General features: G+C 33.0%; 2 protein-coding genes across 2 annotated transcripts in view; both read right to left on the bottom strand.

The window, feature by feature from the left end:
- The window catches only part of LOC18042915 (probable glucan 1,3-alpha-glucosidase), a 7,979-nt gene extending 3,733 nt beyond the window's left edge, over positions 1–4,246 (bottom strand). The window contains exons 1-3 of the mRNA XM_006432034.2: positions 2,572–4,246; positions 868–1,141; positions 652–787 (exon numbers count right to left, since the gene is read on the bottom strand). Coding sequence (XP_006432097.2) covers positions 652–787; positions 868–1,141; positions 2,572–4,155 — 1,994 coding nt within the window. The 5' untranslated portion in view covers positions 4,156–4,246. The remainder of the gene's footprint in view (positions 1–651; positions 788–867; positions 1,142–2,571) is intronic.
- A 13,792-nt stretch (positions 4,247–18,038) lies between these two features.
- LOC18042914 lies at positions 18,039–22,804 on the bottom strand. The gene is made up of 10 exons (XM_006432033.2): positions 22,346–22,804; positions 22,013–22,110; positions 21,862–21,907; positions 21,329–21,411; positions 21,155–21,219; positions 20,375–20,436; positions 20,182–20,241; positions 19,902–19,934; positions 18,504–18,569; positions 18,039–18,415 (listed from the first exon to the last, which is right to left on the bottom strand). Exons 1-10 carry the CDS (start codon positions 22,739–22,741, stop codon positions 18,368–18,370), a joined length of 957 nt encoding a protein of 318 aa, XP_006432096.1. The 5' UTR covers positions 22,742–22,804; the 3' UTR covers positions 18,039–18,367.
- Positions 22,805–25,275: the final 2,471 nt, after the last annotated feature.

The raw sequence follows: 25,275 nt of genomic DNA, 5'->3' as shown, positions 1-25,275 counted from the left end.
CTTCAACTAACCCTACTATTTATTAACACTTTTCGCCATTCAACCCTATTCCCTATCCATACCTTCCATCATGCCTTATGAATGAGCATAGAACCACATGCAACCTGCATGCTCTGAGGCCCTTGTCATTCAACTCGAACTAATCACAAACAAGTCAATCGAACTCAGACACAGAAAACCTAAAAATTCTTCATGCCTTTATGTGCCAAACAGAGAGTAAAACACAGAAACCAGTTCATTATAAACTTCCATCAGTTATAAGTATTTCAACGGGAGAAAACAAGGGCCCTTTCCCTTAAGCAAGAGATTATATTGACAAAAGAGACAGCCAAAAAAAAAAATTGATTCAGCAATTCTTGCAATTGCTACATTCCCTATAATGTCTACATATGCAAATACAAAATCAGCTAAACTACCATTATTCTGAGCTGTAAGACACATCATACAAGTAAATGATAGTAGTAGTAAAACATAAATAGATGCTACTTTGAAAAGGAGAGAGTCCTTACTATTGGAAAGAAAAAAGAAGTGACAGAAACAATGAAATTAAAAAAGACCACTGATCAATGCAATATATACAATCCTACAGCATTTTCACAGCTCACACATAGCACATACTACGAAAAAGCAAGAGGAAACAGCAAGTCATACCCAAATAACCAGGGCTCCCGTCTTTTTGTGTCATGATGCGCATGCGCCCTGAAGAAAGGGTAGTATGCACCAAGTTGATACCAGCGAACTAATAACTCGGTGTCAGGATTGCCAAAAAACCCACCAACATCCGCACCTACAAAAACACACCTGTTATGACTATTCCTATAGGAGGGACAAAAACTTAAGTCAATTAAAAATGGAAAATCCACGCACCAGAGAATGACATCCCAGTTAGACCGAGCGTCAAAATCATTGGAACAGAAACCCTGAGTTGTTCCCATTCTGCTGTGTTATCACCTGTCCAAACTGCTCCATACCTTTGACTTCCAGCAAAGAATGCTCTTGCCAATACAAAAGGCCGGTCCTTGCCATTTTCACGCTTTAGAAGCCCATCAGATGTAGCCATATGGAAGTAATAACCGTAAGCATTATGTAATTCTCGATGTTCAACACGGTCAAGATGTAAAGCATCTCTCGGCATTGTCACCTGATTAAGTCAAAGGTTTGATTAATCCTTGGCTCTCTAGCCACCAGTCTCTAAATCACAACTTTATGAATTCACCAAGCCAACTTTCATGTGTACACATCCTCACCCTCTCACACAAACAAGTTATTCCTTATACGCAATCCATTAGTATACTAGTTATATCAAACTTCCTATTTGCTATTTCTTATTAGAAATCACCATCACGGTAGTTCTTTAATGGCTAGAGTTCATTCAATCAAAATAAGTTTTTAATTACACTCTAAACCATTCCACCAAACTATTTGTTTATAATCAAACTTATGACATGCATCAATCACATTTTTGGCTACCTAGGTAAAATATTCTTTCAGGTAAACATATAATCCATGGACCTGCCCCATTTTATGGATTTACATCTATGATAATTATTTGCAGACAAACGAATTTGATGCAAAAAGCCCTATATTATTACAAGACATTGTTTTGTAAAACTAGACCCACAACGACTGATGTTAAATCAAAAACTCAATCTGCCTCTTATCTTGCACACTAGCAAATATAATATGCCACAATAAACGTTGTCCATTTATCATAATGCAATATTTTGTAGCAAAACAGCTATTCAGTATATCCAAGTATCCAACAACTAAAAGGCCGACAGTAATTTGTAATCCTCCTAATCCTTGTACATATTTCTTATAGTTTTATTTAATCTTTGTTTCTTAACAAAAAAAAAAAGGCCGACAGTAAATAAATCTATTCTTTCGCAGAAGGTAACGATGGAATCTTGCAAGATCATGGTGTCATATCTTATGCACTATTATCCAATGACTGATGTTTAATAACAAATTCAATCTGCCTCTTATCTTGCACACTAGCAAATATAATATGCCACAATAAACGTTGTCCATTTATCATAATGCAATATTTGGTGGCATAACTGCTATTCAGTATATCCAAGTATCCAACAACTAAAAGCAGACGGTAAATCAATCTATTCTTCCGCAGAAGGTAACTATGGGATCTTGCAAGATTATGGTGTCATATCTTATCCATTAGTATCCAGAACGACTAATGTTTAATCAAAAATTCAATCTGCCTCTAATCCTGCAAACTAGTGAATTTAATATGCCACAACAAACATTGTCCATTTATCATAATGCAATATTTGGTAGCATAACAGCTATTCAGCATATCCAAGTATCCAACAACTAAAAAGTAAACAGTAAATCAATCTATTCTTCCACAGAAGGTATCAATGGAATCTTGCAAGATTATGGTGTCATATCTTATGCACTAGTCCAGCTGAAAAACTGAAAAAAAATTCTTCTACTGAACCCAATGCTTATTCGACATGATCCACTTCATTCATAAATAAAATAATTGAATGCAAGTTGCAATGTCTTAAAAGAAGCATGGAACTTGAGGACAGAAGAAACAAAACAATATACCTCTGGACCATTAAAGACAGAAGGCTCATTCATGTCATTCCAAATGTACAACGAAGGTGTCGAACCAACATAATTTTCATAGGAGAACTTAGTACCCCACCAAGTCCGAATCTCTGGATTCAGCATATCCAAATATGAGGACGAACCAGGCCAGCACCATCCATCATAATCCCTCTTTGTCGCATCTTTAACATAATACCCTTTCTCGGTTGCCTCATTATGCAACCAATATGAATCATCCCTCTTAATATGTGGATCCACAATCGTTACCATATGCCTACCCTTGGTAGCCAACTTTCTCTGCATCTCTTCCGGGTGTGGAAACGACAACCTATCCCAAGTAAAATACTTCTTGCCATCTGTATGTTCAATATCCAGCCACAAAACATCATAAGGAATATCATGCTCATCGAACTTGGAATCCACTTGCTCCACATCCTCCTCGTCCCTATAGTTCCACCTACATTGATGATACGCAATGGAAAACAACTGCGGCATAGATGGCATCCCAGTGACACTTGTATATTGCCTCACTACATCTTTTGGACCAGGACCCACAAAGAAGAAAGTGTCCACAATCCCAGCTTCACTCATCCAAAAAGTATCAATTCTCTTCTGTTTAGAAGGCAACAAAATCCCACTTTCCGCATTCCAACCATCACCCAATACATCAATCTGCATCTCAGCAGCATTCAACCAAAAGAACCCAGAAGTTCTTCCCGATTTCCCATGAGATATCATGAACGGAATGGATCCATATAGCCCAAATGGTGAGTCATGAAGATACTCAAAAACATCCAAATTAAACAACCTATAAGGTTCAGATTCTTCCACATTAGGCCCCCTAGTTGGTTTCAAAGCAAAACTAGTAGCATGTTCGGGAATCCCATAAACGTAATCAGAATCATAAAACGACACATCAAAACTAATAGATTGTGGACCGTACGGTCTCGTATCAGTATGTCCTCTAAACCTCTCTTCCCATTCCTCCCCTTCATTTTTCTCTCTCAAAGGCTCAAAATCAAACAACCCATTTGAATTTAAAGAGAGTACGCGTGAATTACCGCCTTTATAACGAACATAAACCTCAAACGGATCATGACGGAGCACAGCCTCGTAACCGTCAGATAAGTACACCACCGAGGCATCGCCTTCGCCGTCAATTGTCTCCTTGGAGTATCTCTGCAAATAGAGCTTCTTGGACTCAAATTGCGGTAGGACAACATCGGGAACTTGGAAGCGTTGTTTGCGAGGGTTTAAGGTGGGGTCCTCGTCGATCTTGAGGCGCACGATGCCGTCTTGGTAGATGGAGAGGGAAAGAATTAAGGGGTTGATTTGATGATGATCATCGTGGTTTTTTGGGACGAGTTTGGCAGAGATATCACCATCGTCGGAGATGGTGACTTGGTTGGCGATTAAAGAGCAGGAAAAAGGATTGCGGGATCTGGCGCGTTTGCAGAAGGGTGTCTGGTTGCAGTTCCGGAACTCGTCCTTCTTCCATGAGAGTACGGGTGGTGCTTGGTAAGTGAGAAAGGCGAGTAAAATGAGAGAAAGGGAAATAGTTGCAGGACTCCGACTCGTCATCTTCTCATGGAAAAATGGCGATCACTCACTGCACTGGCGTTCATTTTGACTGCTCCATGTGTTAACAAACAACCCAGAATTCGGGTCGGTCCGGTCGGGTCGGGTTTATGAATTAGGCGAAGTTTGATCGGTCATTAAATACCCTTGATAGGTTAAAATTACTTAAATACCCCTCCATTTATTGTTATATGAATAAGAAATATAAGAAAAGTCTAAAACACCTCAAAGAAGATATTAATAAATAGACAATAGAAAAATTTATAATTAAACAAAGTACAAAATAGTATCTTGTTATTAATCTTATAATAAGTTAATTTTTCTTCACACACAACAATTACATATATATAACATATTTATAGTTAGGGGTATTCTACATTTTCTATGTGTGATTCGACGCTAAAGTGGTGAGTCACCTTTTACAACAATACCCCTTGGCTTACTATTTTAGTTATGTACAACTTTCAAGATAAGAAATGGCATTATATGCGCTTAATACTGCCATATTAAAACTTTACTAATAAAATTCAGTGGGACAAATTCTAGTCGAAGGAAAAAGAGTACAGTGCAAATTTATCTCCTTAAATATCATATATTAGTTTGATAATTTGTTGAATTGACACATACCAATATTATGGACTAATTTATCAAAAGTCAATGTGGGCAAAGCTTTAGAAGAAAGATTAGCAAAATTATTAGTGGAGCGTATCTGTTTGACATCAATTTTCCTATCATGTTGTGACTCACGAGTATAGAAAAACTTTGGTGAAATATGCTTAGTTCTATCTCCCTTAAAATATGCACCTCTAATTTGAGCAATACAAGCAGCATTGTCTTTCATATATAATTGTTGGAACATCCATTGCAGAAGTCAAATCACACGTATATGTACATGTGGAATCGAATACTCAACATCAATATCTAACATCGATACCTACAGATGTACAATAGTCATCAAATGTCTTAGATGTAAATTCACCAACATTATCCACACGTATAGTTTTAATTGGATAATCTAGAAATTGTACCTTTAATCTTATAATTTAGGGAAGCAATCTTGCAAATGCAACATTCTGGGTGGATAATAAACCAATATGTGAGCAAATGCATCAATCAAAACCATAAAGTAACAAAATAATCTATTAGGTGGATGGATTGACCCATGTATATCTCCTTGAACTCTTTGTTAAAATAAAGGAGATTCATGACCAACCTTAGAAGGGGATGATTTAACCACAAATTTTCCTTGTGAGCAAGTGGTACAAATGATCTCATTGGACAATAGAATCTTCTGGTTCTTTGATGGATGCCTATAAGAATTTTCAATAATTTTACGCATTATTGTAGATCCAGGATGTCTAAGATGTTCATGTCACAACATACATAGTTTTGGATATGTGAACTTCTTGTTCATCATTGCATAGCTTCTAATCGCATTTATGATTGTGTAATACAATCCTGATGAAAATTCTTTGAGCTTTTCTAATATGTATTTCTTTCCTGAGACATTTTTAGTAATGTAGATATATTCTGCGTTAGTTTCATTTAAAGTCTCAATATAATATCCATTTCGGCATATATCTTTAAAGCTCAATAAATTCTTTTTGGATCTTACTGAATATAAAGCATTTTGGATTATTAATTTTGTTCTGCTTGCCAACAAAAGTATGGCTTTTCCATAGCCTTCTATCATGTCTGTAGGACCAAATATAAGATTTACATTTCCTTTAAGTAATTTTTTCTCGAAGAAATATTTATTATATTGGAGAATAGTATGTGTGGTTGTACTATCAGCCAACCATACATTCCAACCTTTTGTTTCCAAAATAGATAATTTATTTTTAAAATCCATAACCTTACATTAAACAAAAGTTCGTATTAGACATCAATATTAGATATAAATATTAAGTGCATTTAATAAAACTACAAAAATTACAAAAGTTAACATATTAGTAACTTAATGATTATGGCATAATACAAAAGCCTAATCAATATGGATACTTCCATAAGTAATTAAGTGATCACTTTTCCTCTTTGCGTTCTTAAAGAAATCAGATACATCAAGCTAATTTAGATCAACAGGATCTTAGTTATCAACTAAATTAGTCTCAATTCTTCTTTTCCTTTTCTTGGATGCTTGATAGAGGTCTATCAAATTTTTATCTATTTAGCAAGTACTTGACCAATAACCTTTTCCTCTACACAGATAACAAGTTTTCTCACATCATATCTAGCACTTTCTTTTCTGCACAATTTTCTTTATTACATTTCTCACAAACGTTCCATTTCTGATGGTGTCTACTTCTGTTGTTCCACTGTCCTCCATGCTTGTGATCACCATAACGGTAGTAAACACGACCTCTCTTGCCTTTTCGATTATGTCTATTATTAGAATGTGTATTCCATTCACTTGTACGAATGCTTGAGAGCTAGTTGGATGAAATTCATGATTTTTCATCAGGAGCTCATTGTTTTATTAAGCATTTCTTGTATCAACAATCTCAATATTGTTGTTGCACATTTGATGTATTAAAAGTAGTGAGTGTTTTTTCAAGCACATCTTGATCAATAATATCTACACCACACAATTTTAATTATGAACTAATGCAGAACAAAGCAAAGTTGTAATCAAAGACTCTTGCATTATCTTGAAACCTCATGTTTAACCACTCATGTTTGGCATTTGGAAGGAAAATATCCTTCGGGTGGTCAAATCCTTCCTTGAGGTTACTCCATAAAATTAATGGATCCTCCACTGTTAGATATTAAGCTTTTAGACTCTTCTATAAATGATGGTTGGAGGAAAATTATAGCCTTTGATATTCCCTGCAAAAATGTTTTATTTCCTTATGCTATTGTACCTTCCATGCCTATAGCTTGCAAGTGTATTTTTGCATCCAATACCTGAGAAAAGTAGTTTCTTCTAAAAATTTCAAAGCGAAAATTTGTAATTCATAAGATTTGTCATTTTTAAAAATAACATTGTTATTATTAATCAAGGAAAAAAGAAATAAGAATCATAATGTAAATGTCAAATATTCAAATATACACAAAAATAAAAATGATGAAATATGTAGAAACTCCATGCATGTATTTAGAACTTCAAGTTCTACCTCTTAAAATCGTAGCTTAGAACTTTGTGTTCTAATTTTAATGAGATTAGAACTTCATATTCTCACCACCTCATTTGGTGTTGTAAACTTTAGGTTACAAAAATAATATTCAAAGATAAATATGTGTTGGTGTTGGAAAATGTATGTTCATAAGGATAAGATCATCATTTTATACTTTAAGTCTCACTAATATCTATACTTTTATGTAATTAAGTCTATTAAACTTTGATTTTATGTGTTTTGTTATAATTTAAGTATTTTATGTATTTAAAAGGTATTTTGATTATTTTATAATTAAAGAGAAGTCAGACAGCAAAACTGATGGCATTTTTTGAGTTCAAAATAACTAAAATCTTAAGAAAGACATAAAAGGTAAAATCATAATTTTAGAATTTTGGTGGAGACCAGCTAACGTGGCATTGACTGATGACATGGGAACATTGGCCGATGATGTGATAATATTTTATTTGACCAAAAAATGATGATGTAGCATTGACCGATGATGTAGCATTGACCAATGATGTGACGACACATTATTGGATTGAAAAGTTGACTTTTGTATTGACTGCTGATATGACAACATATTAGCAGATTGAAATACGTGTATATGATACATGCACATGTACAGAATGATAGCCTTGATGATGTGTTCCATGCAATCTAATCTTAGATTTCATCCGATAATCATGATTTACCCATTGTATTTATAATAGAGGACTTCCCCCTATTTCGTAACTCTAAATCTAAATTTGAGCTTCATTTTGTATAAATCTTACTGCATTTTTTTTATTTTTCCACTTATTTTTATAAAATTATCATTTTACCCTTAGTTTTAAATGAGTAGCTAATTTAGTTCGAAACTTGGGTAGAAGGTAAAGTTTCAACATGATTCCATGTGCTTAATTTGGTAAGTTTATTAATCCTCTCTCTGATTTAGTTAGATTGTTTTGACTTATTGTTGATAGACAGTAATAATATTGTTTAGATTTTGCACGGTATACTGGCTGCTTAGTGCAAGATCATTATTGTTTGGCACAATAAACACTTTACATTATATTTATTAGAGAAAAAACTTCTTTTTAGAATTAGTGGTTCATCTTGACTCAGTGTTGATAGAGAATAAATCTAAGTTATTTTGTAAATAGTTTTGATACATTATTGACAGTAGAATTATTATTGCCTGGCATACCTTGTACTCGACACCCATTTAATAGAAGATTATTTTTCCCTAGCACAATAGTGTTTGACACCATATTTACCAAAATGAAGACAATGAGGAGTGGAAATACTCCCCTCATAAATTAATTGGAGTTAGAAAGTAATATTAAATTCATGGTGAAATGTTGGGTGTGAATCCCGAGACTTAAGTGCTTCATTTGTATTGTTTCATCTTTAATTCATTTCCTCCATTTTATTTTAAATCTTAAAATAAATAAATCACATCCAACTAACTCAAATGCAAACTTGAAAAATTAACTCTACACACTATTAAATCTACCTCATCATGGGATTGACACTCGTCACCTTTAATTTATTCTATAATAGATCCATACGCTTGAGAGTGCAACATAATTTGTCCAATAATATGCAAGACCAAAACTAATTAATTTATTGAAATTAAAATAAGTTGATAGTGGGTTAAACCAATCATATAAGCAAATAAATTAAACAAGTTATATTAACAAAATAATAATATAGACGATATTATAAAACCAGCCATTAAAATTACCATAAACAATAAACAATTAAAATAATGGCATAAAAACAAAATAATGATAAAGCATAAAATAAATTAACATAAATAAATATAAACAGTAAAAATTAAATTGTCCCCATTAAATCAGCTATCATGCTGATATTGTGTTATAAAATAAATAGATAATAGAAAAATCTATAACTAAACAAAGTATTAAATAGTACCTGGTTATTACTCTTTTTTTTTCTTCACACACAACAATCACACATATACAACCTATTGATAGGCAAAGAAAGCTTATGGGATGTTCCACATTTCCGATGTGCGATTCCACATTAAAGTGAAGAGCCACTCTTTACAACATATACTACTTTTTCTCACTTTCTACTTACACTCAAATATCTTTCAAAATCTATGAAATAAATAGTTACTCATGCACATCTTTAACGCTCATACTTTTTTAGTTGAAAGAAGGTACATTACTTATTAAACAACCCAATAAAGCATGTTAATATTGTTGGATCTTTAAGTTTTAAATTTTTTTTTGTAGAAAATGTGTATATATAGATATTTTCCCCACATTATAATATCATATTTTTCACCATTTTTTGTACGTATTGTCAAAATATATGCATTGTATATTGTTCAATTTTTCTTTTAGCAAGATTTATATATTGAATATGTGTTGGAGGTGAAAATGTAATGAGTTACACATAATGTCATGTATTGATTTCGAAGCCATGTAATGCATGGAATGTGGTGGCATAATGATGCTATACTTGTATACGTCATGTAGTCGTGTAAGTTGTATAAATCATGTAGTCATGTAGGACATAGATAATTAATGTAGTTGTGTAGGTCATATAAATAATGTGATTGTGTTGGGTACATATAAATCATGTAGTCGTATAGGTTATGTCAGTCGTGAATTAAGAACTACGACCAAAGTTGTATAATTGTGAAAATTGTGTATCACAGAAAATCCTATACTACATGAAATCATTTATTGCACGATCAATTGATAATCTGTATAAATAATCAACTTATTGAATTTCCATCCTTTCTTTTTAAAAAAATAGTTAAATAGTTTATTTTTCATTATGCTATGAGAGACTCACAATCAATGTCATAAATTTCTTCAACATATAACCCTAAATTTTTACCTTTTTACCTAAATATCAAAACCCTAAATCAGCTGATTTACAAGAAGGAAAATTGAATACTTAACTTAAGAAGTTGTCAAATAAGGTAATAATGGATTTTTCTGATGATCAAAATTGAATGTTGATAACAATTCTAAGACTTCTCTAAAATATAGTACATGTCTACTTTATGTTAACAATAATTTAATAATTTCATGTACCTTCATGGAGGCAATCTATAAAATTTTTGTAAACTTAAGCTTTTAGAGTATTTAAACAATTATGGAAGTATTGCACGGCACATGAGTTTTTAGTTTGAAAATTATAAAAATACCCCTTCATTTATTGGTTTTTATAGATACCCTAAGAAATGCATGTAAAATCTAAAAAATCTCTAATGAATAAATCAAATCTACTCTTTTTCATTCTCTTCTTACACTCATATAAGCCTTTAAAAATCTCTTAAAACCTCTTAAATTTCTCAAAACCTTACAAATAAAATATAACTATGTATTCACATGATTAGCTCCCATATTTTTTCAGTTGAAAGAAAGTGCATTACTCTTTAAATAACCTAAGAAGGTTTGTTAATGTTGTTGGGTCTTTAACTTTTACATTTTTCAAAAAAATATAGATATCTTCCTCACAGTTTAATGTTCTACTTTCTATTTTTCACTATTTTTCCTTACATGTAAAAAATGTATGCAATGAAGGTTGTTTAATTATTATTTTTTTAGCAAGATGTCTTGCTCAACATGTGTTTAAGGCAAAAATATTTTCAGTAATGTCGTGTATTCTTTTTGATGTTGTGTGTGTCATGTAGTCTTGTAAGTTGATTAAGTCGTGTAGTTTATTGTGTAGACCATGTAGTCATGTAGATTGTGTGAGTAATGAGCATATGTAGATCATGTAATTCATGTAGTCATGTAGGTCATGCAAGTCATATTGGTCCTGTAACTCATGTAGTCATATACGTCATGTGAGTCATGTAAGTCTTATAGTTATTTATATATGAAATTTGATATTATTAATTTTATTGTATCAATAGATATGGTTTTGGTACATGTGCTTGTTCTTGTCAATGGTATATGAATTGAACAAAATAACGAATATAAGTTCAAAGGCCCTTAAGCTAAAAGAATAATAATACCATGGTTGACAACATATGTAGAATTGATAAAGAAGGTATCTAAAGTTATTGATATAGATACTTCAGAATTTGAAATCATAATAAAGTTCAAGCTCAAGATGTCCAATCATATGCCACCAGTTGCAATTAAAACCAATGATTTGGAGCTTTTCATGGAGGAAATACTAAATGGAGTTTACTAACTTACTTTGTGCTACTTTTGAATGCAAAGCAAGTTTGGTAGTTCTTATAGCCAGACAACATTCACCTCGTCTTTCACGAGAAAAAAACATACTTACTCAAGCTACATGCCTCCATCATCATTTCTAAATCTTAATAGTTTCAGTCCAAACAATTTTGTTGTTTGAGATGAATCAGAACTTGAATTTTGTCTATTAAGACAACTTAATGATGGACACAAACTAGATAGTTGATGAAGTTGTGACTACTGTTAATTGTTTGGATGAGCCACCATTAGCTATTGATCCAGCATTAGGAGATAATGTTCTAGCTAATGAAAGTTAAAGAATCTCGAAGAATGTATATATGTTGATAATAAAGTACATTGCTTTTATTGGATGAATGCACACGCTTCAATACCAACTTATGCAATAACTGAGCATACAACTGAAATTGATTCAAGTCTAAGAAGTGCTTAAACAAGGTTTACAAAAAATCTCAACTTGTTCATCATTAAGTTGCTTTTTTATTATTCCTATTGGGTCTAACGATGAAAAATTAGTAACATTCACTTTCGGTCCCCAATTAGCCTACAAAGTTCAAATACCAAGAAAAATAAAAAAATGGTTTAACGAAAAATAATCCCCAAACAAAGACCTATGCATAGGACAATTTAGAATGCATAAAAACAATGAAATATAAATGTTTGTGATGCTATTAAAGGCATCAATGCTAGCACTAGTAAGAAAGAAATAAAGCTAGGTAAAAAGGTCAATTCTTTCATCAGCGTGGGAGGTTGGCTTCAGGGGAGCAAGAAGTGTTGGAGAAAAATCAGTTTTTTAAATTTTTATAAAACTTTTAGGATCGATCTCATATAATATATAGGTATTCGTAATCTAGAAAATCATGCCTTGACAATCTGAGATGATGAACAATTGAAATTAATCCAGGCTTCTCAGATCACGATCCGTCACCACCACGTCTGTTAGATCACGATCTATCACCACCACGCTTGTTAGATCACGATCCGTCACCAACAATCTTCCAAGTTATGACTTAGGTTTGATCTGCACTTGATGTGTGGATGTCTTTTTCACCACTAAAAACAACTAGCAGGAGAAAAAATTTCTCTCAAAATTATAGAGAAAAATTACTTTTCTCTTGATCTGTATAATGTGGCTATTTTTACTTTTGGAAGAAAATAAACTATTTTATATCTCTACTAGTAGAAACCCTAGGCTCTATATTTTTTTTAAATTCTATTAAATCAAATTTGATTTAAATTAAAAAATAATAAAACCAAGGGCAACGTTACTTGTTCTTGTGTTATAAGAGCCCATCTTGTAAAATAACACAAGGCCCCTTACACATAAGCATATTACATGGAGCCTCCCATTAAATAATATATTTAGTTTTTTAACCCAAATAGCTAGTTATCTTGCTTATTAATCCAGTAGCGGCGCAATCAATTAAATGAGCTAACCCGGGGATCATTTAGGTACATACAATAGTGGCTACAATAATTAGGTCTATAATTAAACTAGTCCAATTATTTAATCCCAAATCTACTCTACTAAAAGATTGAAATTGACCTCCATAATTGTATGCTATCTAGGATAGTGTACTCGAATAATAATTCGACCCATGCCACATTGATTTTTTTACTGCACAATTCTTTGTACCACATCGTTAATTAAATCGATATATCAACTGTCTAATCAATTTGATTACATCTTATTCCTTGATACTTACTGGTTTTCTCTAATGATCATTTTCAACATACTAAATATATTGAAACACTCTGGCCAGAGAATTTTATTATTAAGTGCCGAAAACACATCAAGAGATGTGTTGTACAAATTCATATGTGTTGTACAAATTCTATATTATTAATCTATAACTCCATTACTCATAATTACTCTCACCAAGATATCGAATAATCTTGACTACAAATATGTGTCGTGCCCATTGGTAACTCAAATTGAATAACAATTACAATTATGAAATCATAACTAACTCAAGATTAAGATTATAGTAAAATCAATGCCTATGAGATTTAATAAGTCTGACAATTATTATAAAGTTAATTAAATCTCATATGTGATCATGTTCAATGTAGTCGTACTACATTAATAAATTCATACACAATTAAGACAAATCATTCAATGAATTTATTACGGTCTAAACATAAATAGAGCGTCTAACTCTATTTATCAACTGCGGCCTTAATTTATTTAATCATAAAATAACTTGTATTTATATTTACTATGAATCCATATGATGATCACATAAATACATATAATATGATTAAACGGACCTTATTCAAAATATTCATGCAATTGAAAATATCTCAAACATTTTATTAATCAGAAAATAAATAAATTAATATGCTTTAAAAAGCATATAATCCCAATAAGAAGATCAATGCTTGGGGAAATCTTCTTTTTTAGATTTGGAGTGGCATGAGAACCTCTGTTAGCACCGTTTTCACTTATGTTTTCTTTTTCTACTGGAGCCAAGATATCCTTCTTCACTAAGAACGACTCGAAATAGAGGGCCCCAAAGGGGGGGTTTGCTTTTCAAATCTCGAACATATGTAATTTACAGTGACTCGATCTTGTTAGCATGTCTTCTAGTTACTTCTTCTCGACCTCCCACTTATGTTTTTGGGACTCCATCTAGGATGTCATCTGCTCCAATCACGCCTCTTATCACATTTTTGCACGTTAATGCTCCTTTCTGAACTGCTAACTTGCTTCTCGTATTTGGCATAGGCAGAGAGAGCAGCGGAGGATTCCTTTACTAAGTTATAATTTGGTCAACATAAAGGTAGCCTAAAAAAAGAAGGAAGGTTTGCTGTCCACAAAAAATGAAAAAAAAGGAAATATACCTAACAAAACCAAATATTAAAGGGAAAATTACATCGTGACATGATTTAACGGTTGTTGTGACATTATCTAAGAGAGTTCATTCATTCATCGCGACTTAGCATGTGCATACTCTTATGGTTGTATTTTTTTTCCTAGCTATTAAGTTTTAAGCGTATTTATAAGGTTTTAACTAACGGCTTAGCATGTGGACTCTTACGCTATCTCACCTCTGAAAGCTACTAATTGATTTTGTGACCTAGGTTCTAAATATAGTCTGGTCTTAGGCTAGTGTATGAATAGGAAAAATCTCTCAATTGCAAACTGGAAAAATCTCTCAAGATAAGGAGGCTTTTGCTTGAAACAAGATCTAAATCCATGATTTCTTGAGTAGTCGAGGACGGAAATGGCTCAGGATACTTCCCATTCTTCAAAGAAACTGGAGGAATCTCAAAAGTTCTTTGGAGCCACTCATCAAGGAATGCTGAGACGAGAGGATCGCTCTTTTTCCAAGAATTACAGCTAGATTATTCTCAGCTGGCTTGGACATAAGGCTGGCAAAAGCATTATTATTGAGAGCCTTTTGTTTGCTCTCATTAAAGTCGAGAGGAAGTTCCATGAGTGCAACCCATAAAAACAACTATTAGCAATCAAGCAAAGTAATAAAAGAGGAAGAGAGAAGAGGAAAGATAAAAATAAGTGAGAAAAGATCAAACCTTGATAATAAAGCACCAACGAAGGGATTGTGATGCTAAAGTAACAAACAATAAACCCCTAAATTGCAATAGGTTTCACCAGAATGAGTGGTTGTAAAATAGAGTAAACCCCATAAATTAGAAAATAGAAAAAAAATTCATGGGAGAGAGTAACTTAAAATCATTCAAAATAGATCAAAAGCCCAATTTTCATAAACAAGAGCTTCAATCATAAGAAGAGACTAAGAAAAATAAAAAATGAAATGAAGAAAAGAAAAGGAATTAATTTTGTAAGGGAAATTACACAACAAATGGGTTTAGCCACGTGTGAGCGGAAAAATCATCACTTACTTAAATGGGGCTCAATCTAACGACTGGGAACCAATGGCCACTAAAAAGTGATCAAAAGAATATAGAAAGGCAAGAAAGAATCTAGGCCTTAGATAAAATCCAAGGGCCAAAATCTCACCACTCGTTAGTAGACAAAGGTAGTATAACTAGTGGCGGTAATGTGAGCAGTTGAGGAGGGCAACGAGAACATGCCATGTGGGTTAACTGCTAAAGCATTTAAAACCCATTAAACCGCTCTCAAATCTTAATGAAGGCTCACGTAGGGCCATATTGATTTGGGAAAGTAGGGGAAAATTTTTAGTAGCACCCTCAAAGTCTATCAAATTCTAATATTACCGCCACCATGAAATATCGACAGGCCCCTCTGTCTTATTCCATGCGTAGAATAGAGAAAAAAAAAAGACTTTTACATTGTTTAAGTGTTGTGCAATTACTCTTTTTTTTTTCTTTAAGGTGTAAGAGTGATATACATGATTCAATGATTAGGCCAGCATAAGCAATCGATCTTGAAAAGTTGAACATCCAACATGTTGGTAACTCCTAACATTAGCCAACCTAAGTCTAACCTTGTCTCACGTATTAAGGAAGGCCTCTAACAATACCCCTTAGCAAAAGACTTGTTAGGGAAAATTCTAGAGGATAAGACAAGGCAATTTTGATAGGTGGAAGGCATTCTCCTAACTAAAGAAGATTGACTATTTGTGCCTCGATGGAGGTAATTTACGAAAAAAAGTCATCAAAGAATACCATGACTCGAAATGGACTGGTCACCATAGAATTGAACGCACTATCGCACTAGTCTAAGCTCGTACTTTTGGCCATAAATGCAAGACGGCATCAAGGCATAAGTGCGGACTTGTCTTGTTTGCCAACAAGATAAGGTGAATCACTAACTTCCGGTAGGATTGTTGAATCCCCTACCCCTAGCATTAAGGCCATGGGAAAATGTCTCCATGTACTTTGATTATGGCCTTGCCTAAGTCTGATGGTTGCAGAACCATTATATCATCGTCGACCATTATAGCAAGTACGCAACCTCTAATGTCGCACCTGTAGATTGTAAAGCTGATGAAACCACCCATCTCTTTATCAAGCATATCGTCAAGCTATGCGAAGTTTCAAAAAATATTGTAAGTGATCGAGACCCACATTTTACTAGACGTTTTTGGATGGAGCTCTTTAAATTGTTGAAAACCAAACTTAAGTTCTCAACGAGCTTCCATCCACAAACAGACAGACCAAATAAGCCCATTAATAGCTTATTTGAGATGTATCTATAAGGCATTATGTGAGCATTCATCAGCGAGATTGGATGAAGTTGCTGAATGTCACCCAATTCTCGTATAATATTCAACGAAGAGAGGCTACATGCAAAAGGCCATTTGAAATCGTCATAGGATTTCAGCCCATAATCCCTAATGCCATAGGCTCGATGTATAGAGAAAAAAACCTACAACTCACAACTCGCTCGCGAGTGGCATGAATAAGCAAACATCACACGTGCTTATATCAACAAAATTGAAAGATGAAAAGTTAGACGGACAAAAGGAGACATCACCTCAAATACAAAGAAAGCGACCAAGTGATGATTAAACTCCTACCCCAACAGCTCAAGACTTTCTGGAAAGTGCACAAGGGGCCAGTAAAGAGATACAAAAGGTCTTTCCCCATTGTTCGACGTGTGGACAACGTCTCATACCAACTTCTACTTCTGCCAAGACTCAAGATTCATTCAGTCTTCCATGCGAGTCTACTCAAGTCGTACCAAGCCGCAAAGAATCAAGACATGCCCTAACAGCCATTGTCATTGCATTCGACAAAGATGTGGAATGCATCATTATTGATCGAATAATTAGAATAAGGGCATATCAACTTACAACAAGTACTTAGTAGAGAGACCCCCTCGACAGTGAAACCAGTTGAGAACGTGAAGAATATATATGGCAACTGATTGAGCACATTCAAAGCTACAAGCAGGAGAAAGTGAGAAAGACGTCGCAAGATTAGTTGGGTGAGGATGCCATTGGCTGCTCGAATTTTCTTGCAAAAGAGGCTAAATTGGCAAGCCAAAATGCGCTAAGAGCAAGCCAAGGTGCGTTAAGTAACGGGTTGCCTAAATTTTCAAGTCCAAGAACTCAAGCTCGATTTTAGAATTTTTCAGCACACTCTAGCACATCTCATCATTTGTACATATTTAAAAATTTCTACACTTATAAAAATCTAGATATTTTGGCAAATTTGCATGGAATACACTAGAATAGGCAAATTTCCCCTATAAATAGGTCGTGGCACTTGCCATTTGAACACATACAACACACTAGCAACTCAAGCCTACCTCTGAAGCTCTCAAGTTCTCTTGTACACTCTTTCGAGTAATAAAATTCTATTTGGTGATATTACTCTCTCTGTGTCTCTTTTCTCCCTAGCTTTCTCGCAAGCGTCTTTACTTGGTTTGAGAAACTCAATAGGCTTGCTTAACAACTTTTGTACTAAAAGTTGTCTAAATACCACATAGATTACTGCACAAAATACTCATCCCATGACATTGAACTTACTTATTGCAAGTGGAGGGAAAAAAAAAAAAGATATGAATAACAAATGTAGTTTGATATATTGGAACTCTTGGTTATAAATTTTGTGATATTGATAACTTTACATTGCCTATCATGCATTCATTTCGTAAATAACAAATTATAGTGATGGGAAAGATAACTAAGAAAATTCCAAGTACATGAAATAACTCCTCTGTCCAATCTCTTCGTTGGTGTCCTAACTTGTAAACATGACCGTCCAATTCCTACCTATGTGCTTATTATGCATCATATTCATAGTCCATGGATCTTTTATCTTTACAAATCCTACAGGGTAAAACATGTAACAGACCTACATTATGCGATTTTCAACTCCTTTAATATGTAAATAAAATTCATTATATACAAAGAAAGGAGAAAATATTCGATGTCCTGAAGTTTTCCTTTACTGAGAATTGCTTCCTTGCTACAACTGTTGGGTTTACTTCAAAAAAACTGCTCTGCCGCCTAGTCATCGTTCTTTACCTAACAAGGATTCAAGAAGAGCTGCCTCTTCCTCCTATATGATGACATAATGAGCAAGATAAATAGTTTAGCTCAATTCAATGATTAAGCAATGATGGTACAAACCAAGGGCAGATAAATACCACTAAGGCGTTAAATTCAGTCTCCTCGTCTATAGCACTTATGACTGCCGGATCCTCCAAGAGATCCTGTTTCAACAAATTCAGTCAGACCACAAACAGGAACCTATACCCAAATCAATCCGTTTGCATTATCACTGAATTAAGTAGTTTTACTTGCTTCACTGCAATTAAAACTCTTAAAGGTATAAACAACTGATTTACAAAGCAAGACAATATTATTTTTATAATCCATAAATATAAATCAAAACCACTTTAAATTAGCACAAGGCCTCTATATCTCTCAATAAACCTTGCCTATCCAACCAACACCCTCATGAAGAAGCAACTACTCGTGTGCGTAATTCTTCTCAAGCAAGAAAACACTTCAAGTCTTGTGATAACAAGAAGACAATTGAAATAATGGAACTGTATACATAGCACATGCACGTATATAATGCAGTCAACCGACATGGGAACCTATTTTGTCGAAGGACTAAATTGACTCAACTCCAAATCCTTTTCAGAGGATGGAACATGGTTGAGAGAGAAACTTCTGCAAATAATAACTTCGACGCACTATCTGGACTAGGTCTGAAACCAACCTAGAAACAAACCATCCCTATTAAAACCCTTGTTTCACTGTATCTGATAGCTACCAAGCAAATCTTAGACAAGATCAGCCCACATGCTAGATCTTCAATATGGCCACTTCTACTCAGGAGCATGACAGTCTTCACAAATTAATTGACCAAAAAACTCAAAGGCAGATTCAAATTCAACACGAGAATCAACTATTTACTTGTGCTAATAATCACAGTTTCATTTATTCATGATATTCAATACAGGAAACTACAGATTACTCTATCAATGACAATCTACACCATCCTGAAAAAGTCCTAGTGTTACAATTTAAGTATATGTGGTGAGGGAGGCTTGGTCAATCACCATCAATACTCAATCACATTGATCATTGTGACAAAAGCTGGCCGATTAAATGATTACTATTTCAAGTGAACAACCTCCAGAGGTTAATACACGAATCATGATACCTTTGAGGGGAATTATGGAAAGAAAAATGTCCACCTACCAACTATTGATAAAAGGACTACTCAACACAAAATCTTAATGAAACCATTTAGATTCAAGCTCACACCATACAAAGTAATAAGATATCATAATATGAAGTGAAAATAAATTTAAATTTCAGACATGTGTATAAACCTCAAAGTACTACATAATATCAAGGCACTGATAGAAGCCAGCAAGTGGTGACAAATTTGGTGTATAGCCTCGGTTGGCACCTAAAGAAGCAATTTTTGATCTATGATTGTGAATAAAATCAAACCCTTCATACAGCTTATAGAACAAGATAGAGAAATCATATACAATTCCTATCATGAAATGAGAAAGATTGCTTACATCATCAGCAATTTGCAATTGCCCATTGCCATCCTGCAAAATGAAATTCAACTTCATTTAAGATTCGTTTTCCAATTCATCAATCACTAATTCTAATTCTCAAGCTAAGTAGTTCTCCTAGAGATCCAATTATCTTGGATAGTGACTAAAAAGGTTCTGAGAGATTATCTTTTTAGACATTAGTATTGGAGAAAAAGCAGTAAAAAGTTGGAAATGCTGCTGGCAATGAAGAACATAACACTAATCCACACCAAGACGCTTAAGAAATTTGACAGGCTACCTTGACAGCAACAAACAGAAGTGGATCAGATGGCGTATAGATCATGAAATGAGAACCATCCTGCACAAGAAGACAACATGTAGAAGCGGCAGACCAACAATCAATTGAGCATAAGTATATATCATATATACAAATATAAGATGTACTTCAAAAATTTTGCAAACAAAAAGAAAGAATTCATGTTATCATATACCAGATGGAAGCACGTAATTTCAACCCCTTCTGTTGGCAAGCCATCTATATCCTGGCCATCGTCTGCAAAAGTGTAAGCAACATATGTTTACATGTCTCATACAGTGAAAGATCTTAAATCAGGTAGTCAAATAGAGATTTGGATGGACCAAAACAGTTTGATGTTCATGATCTAAATAGACAAAGTCCACTAATAACGGTCAATCGACCGCTCATCCTGAGGAAATGTAAGAAGCTGCAGCTAAATAATTCTTAAGGATGCATTTACATGAATATCACAGCAAGATAAAACATTCAAGACACTGAGACTTCCTGATTGTATAGTAACAGGAATTGTCCAGTGAAATTATTCTAGCATCAAAATTGAGCATTGAGATTACAGCACCACAAACAAACAGGTAGATAGGAATGAGAGATTAAGCACATGGGCAACATAAATGTAAAAATTAAGCACATCAGACAACAGGAATGAGAGATTTGAAAACATGTCTATTAACTAGAGATATGCCCTTCAAAAAATTACAGCAAATCTTGTACATTTAATAGGAAAGTACTTGAAGAAACATCAGTCAGTACAGAAGTTATCCACATTTGAAACTCAAATGCCAACTTTACAGCCCAAATCCAAGTAACATGGCAATATGTGCATTATTATATTATCATTTCTCAGTTACTTCATGGTGTAGAGTCAGATGTGCAATGTAATATTATTGACCTAAATAACAAAAATCAGTGGTTAGATAGTTGAAGGAACATAAGGCATCAAAGAGAGGACCATTACCAGTGCGAAAATCAAAGATGTCATCTTCTGAGTAGCAAAATCCTCCACGTGCTGTATAACAGAATCTGAGGGTGATACAAACATGAAACTAAATGATCTGAAGACAATCAGGAGAACCAAGATAAATTGAGTTTATGAAAACTTAAATAAGCTAAAAGCTAAAGACCATCATACCCACTATGTACTAGATGCATGTGTATTTTGGCAAGAGCAAAAGCAGCCATGGGAAGAATAGCTTCAACTTCGTCATCACTAACCTAAAATGCAGAAACTCAAGATTACAGATCGTAGACAGTAAAGTTAATAGGAGTAATGCAATTTAACATCATAATATATAGAATATAGTCAATAAATGGATCTGCAACAGTGAAGTACAAAAATAAAAAATCAAATAATTTTAATGGTCAATCATTTAACATAATTTTTTCAAGGGAAAAAAAAAAAAGATGTCCTAGGTCTTGTAGCAACTTCAGGCCCTATTTCATAGGAATGATAACGATGATAGAATATATTTTAACATATCCCGTGGGCAACAGGTTGGAAAGAGGGTAAAATAAGTTTTAGCTTGTTGTAGGTTCATTATCTAAGACAGTACAACAGTTGATGTATGTATGCAGGCTACACTCAAATGCTTAATCCGCAGACCAATTCTCAATAAGTAAATTAAATTTCAAAACCAACAATCATAAAAGGGATAGAAAATGTACAGCCGACCACCCATCAAAATTAGTGCTCTTCAGTATCTGAACAGGCCTGCAGTAGTAATCTTACTAATTAGATTTGCAGGGAAAGAAAAAGATTTAATACAAGTTCATACAATCATCCGATACTTATAACCAAAAAAAAAAAACTACTTACGTGTCAACTGGGCAGAGCAGCATACATTCATCCCCTCGTGAACTTGAGAATACCCTCCTTATCACACAATCTAACGGGAGACCATTGGTAGAATCAACCTGCCCATGATACACAAGAATTCTCATTTTGCGAATGCAACTAGGAAGAAATATCATGTAAGCAGATAATAAGATATATATGCATTAAAACAGTACTTAATGTATGCTGGCTAGGCACCCACAACATGAACATATATGTATACTATAACCAAACATAAAATTCACACGGAAAGAAGATAAGAGGTGAAATAAGAGTGCGTTTGCATAGAAATAGAGAATTGAAGAAAGAACTAACGATGGTAGCAATTCGCTTGTCAGAGGCCATGAGTACCCTTCCAGTATCATCAACAACGAAGCCAGCAGGAGGTTTTGGGAGGGGCGTAGGTGGGTAATTTTCATCATCGTTTAAAATTTCAACATCAACATCATTAAAACTCAAGTCCTGAAGAGAAGTTTGTTCAGCTCTGCTCTTTTTCTTTTTCATTTTATTGGGCGACCGTTTCTTGACGGGACCACCAGTACCTGTCTGTGACTGTGACTGTGACTGTGACTTAGCGGCGGCAAGGCAGAGCTGGGGTGACAATTTCACAAAGTTAAGGTTGGAAACTGGAAATGAAACAAATGGGTGTTTAAGGATTTGGAAGTGACTACACCAAACATTTGTTGATGTTAAGGAGATTGAGAACCCCATTCGCTTTTCTTTTGGTTCGTTTTGCTCTGCAACTGGATATATATATATATATATACACACACACACACTCACTGTTTTTAGGTTTGCGGGAGGTTTTGTGGTTGCAGCTAAACCTTTCAGAGATGAATATATTGTTAATTAAATGTTAAAATAATTTTTAAAAAATATTAAAATTAACATTTTCAATATTACAATATCCACATGAAAATTTATTTACTTTACTTAACATTTTGAATCCAAAGGACTTAAATTTAAAAAAAAAATATCGATTCGTTGAATATTTAGTAAAATCAAATTTTCTAGTTCATGTTTCAATTAAATCTATTTATTAAGGAGTTGTTTGTTTTTTCAACTTAATAACTTAATTGACTTAATTTCAATTAGTTAAGTTATTAAAATTTTCAACTTTATTTATTAAGAGATTTTTTTTTACTTAATCATTTAATTGACTTAATTTTAATCATTTAAGTTATTAAGTCTGTTTATTTTTTCAACTTAATAAAAATTTTCAGCCATTAAGTTATTAAGTTATTAAGCTAATTTTTTTAGCTTTTTACTTAATCTAAAAAGTCTTAATGATATCATTAAAAATATTCTCCAAAATATCATTATCTAATTAATTAATTTTTATCTACCTAAATAAAATTAATAATTAGTATTATTACCCATCTCTATATAACTTGTGATAATGTATAGTGGTAGACTATTATTATTGTTATCTATTTATTTTCTTCAAAAATTAACATTATTCATCTTCATAAATTTTTATGAATATTTTTCTTATAAAAACATCATACACTATAATAAAATTGATTAACATGTATAATATAGAATATTACAGAGTTGTATTCAATTAAATAGGATTTATATTATGATAATTTATTATCTTATTTATATTACTTGAGATGTTTATTATTTATTTAAAATTTATAATTTGTAATGGTATAAATGTAAAAATATTAGTTTTCAAATTTTTTAAGTTAAGGAAAATAACTTAATATTTATTTTTAGCGATTCAAACAAAAAAAAAAACACATGATTGAGATTCAGACATTTAGCTCTAATTAGATTTCAAACAAAAAAACAAAAGCCACCTAAGCCAATATTTTTAGTTTTTTGCTTAATCTTAAATGTATGAATCATATCATTAAAAGATATTCTCTAAAATATGTTTATTTAGTTAATTAATTTTCATCTTTATCTAAATAAAATTTAATAATTAGCATTATTATCCGTCTTTATAACTTGTCATGATGATATACTATTAATATTTTTATTTTTTATTTTCTTCAAATTAACATTATTTATCTTCATAATTTTCAATGAATATTTCTCATATAAAAATATCATGAACAACAATGAAATTGATTAACAACTAATTTAGAATATAAAAGGTTGCATTCAATTGAACATGGATATTTGTTTTCAATTGAATATAAGGGCACAAATGTAAAAATACTAGTTTTCAAATTTTTCAAGTTAAAAATAGTAACTTAATTTTTTTAACAATTTATACAAAAAAAAAAATCATTCAGATTTAGACATTCAGTTTTCTTCAAAATTCAAACTAATTCATATGCATTTAAATTTCAAACAGAAAAAAAAAAACGTCATTTAAATTTAAACCAAACTAAAAAAATGAAATAAACGGAAAAATTGGTTTTTCAACAAAGGTTCAAAAAAGGTAAGTGTTGTGCAAATTTTAATGTACTCACAAGCCCACGAATCTATTGTAGTATAAATCAATGGTGACGAGTGTCGATCCCACGAGGAGGTGAATTTTAATTGTGTGTAGAATTAATTTTGTAAATGGGTGATTGGATTTGTGGTGGAAATGATTTGGAATATGCTAAAACTTAAATTAAAATGGTGAGAATAAATTCTAAATTTGGAATTGAAATGGCGATAATAAATTGAAGAGAATTCTATTGAAATGACATACTTGGGTATCTGGATCCGTATCAACATGCATCATGGGCTAAATATTCCTTATTAATGCCAATTAAATCATGAGGGGGAAATCCACACCTCATGAACTACGCTGTAATTAATATGGTGCTAAGGGCTTATCGTGCCAAATAATAATAACCTTGTACTAGGGAGTCGGTGAAACCAAGACGATACTAGACAAGATTAGTATTATTTGTCGACGAGAAGTCAAAACATCCACAAAAATTAGAGAGGAAGAGAAAGTAAATTTACTAAATAAAGCCCATGACACAAATTTACCAAATAAAGCCCATGACACATGTTGAGACTTCACCTTCAACCCAAGCTTGAAAGAAAATTAGCTACTCATAATTGAACTAAGGGAAAAATGAGAATTTATTAAAATACATAGAAAATACAAGATGGAGAAGGAATTACAGAAAATGGATCCCAAAAATGGATTCAGAGATAACAAATTAGGGGGGAGAGGCTCCATTTTTATAGATACATAGAGTAAATCATGGCCATCGGATTAAAAACAGTTTGGACGCTCAGGATTACGCCACGTCATCAGTCAACAGTACGCGGTTTGACCACGCGGGTGA

The sequence above is a fragment of the Citrus clementina genome, unplaced genomic scaffold (assembly GCF_000493195.1).
Source record: "Citrus clementina cultivar Clemenules unplaced genomic scaffold, Citrus_clementina_v1.0 scaffold_5, whole genome shotgun sequence".
NCBI classification, from domain to species: Eukaryota; Viridiplantae; Streptophyta; class Magnoliopsida; order Sapindales; family Rutaceae; genus Citrus; species Citrus x clementina.
The sequence above is the reverse complement of the archived record's forward strand: the minus strand, read 5'-3'. Positions and strand labels throughout refer to the sequence as shown.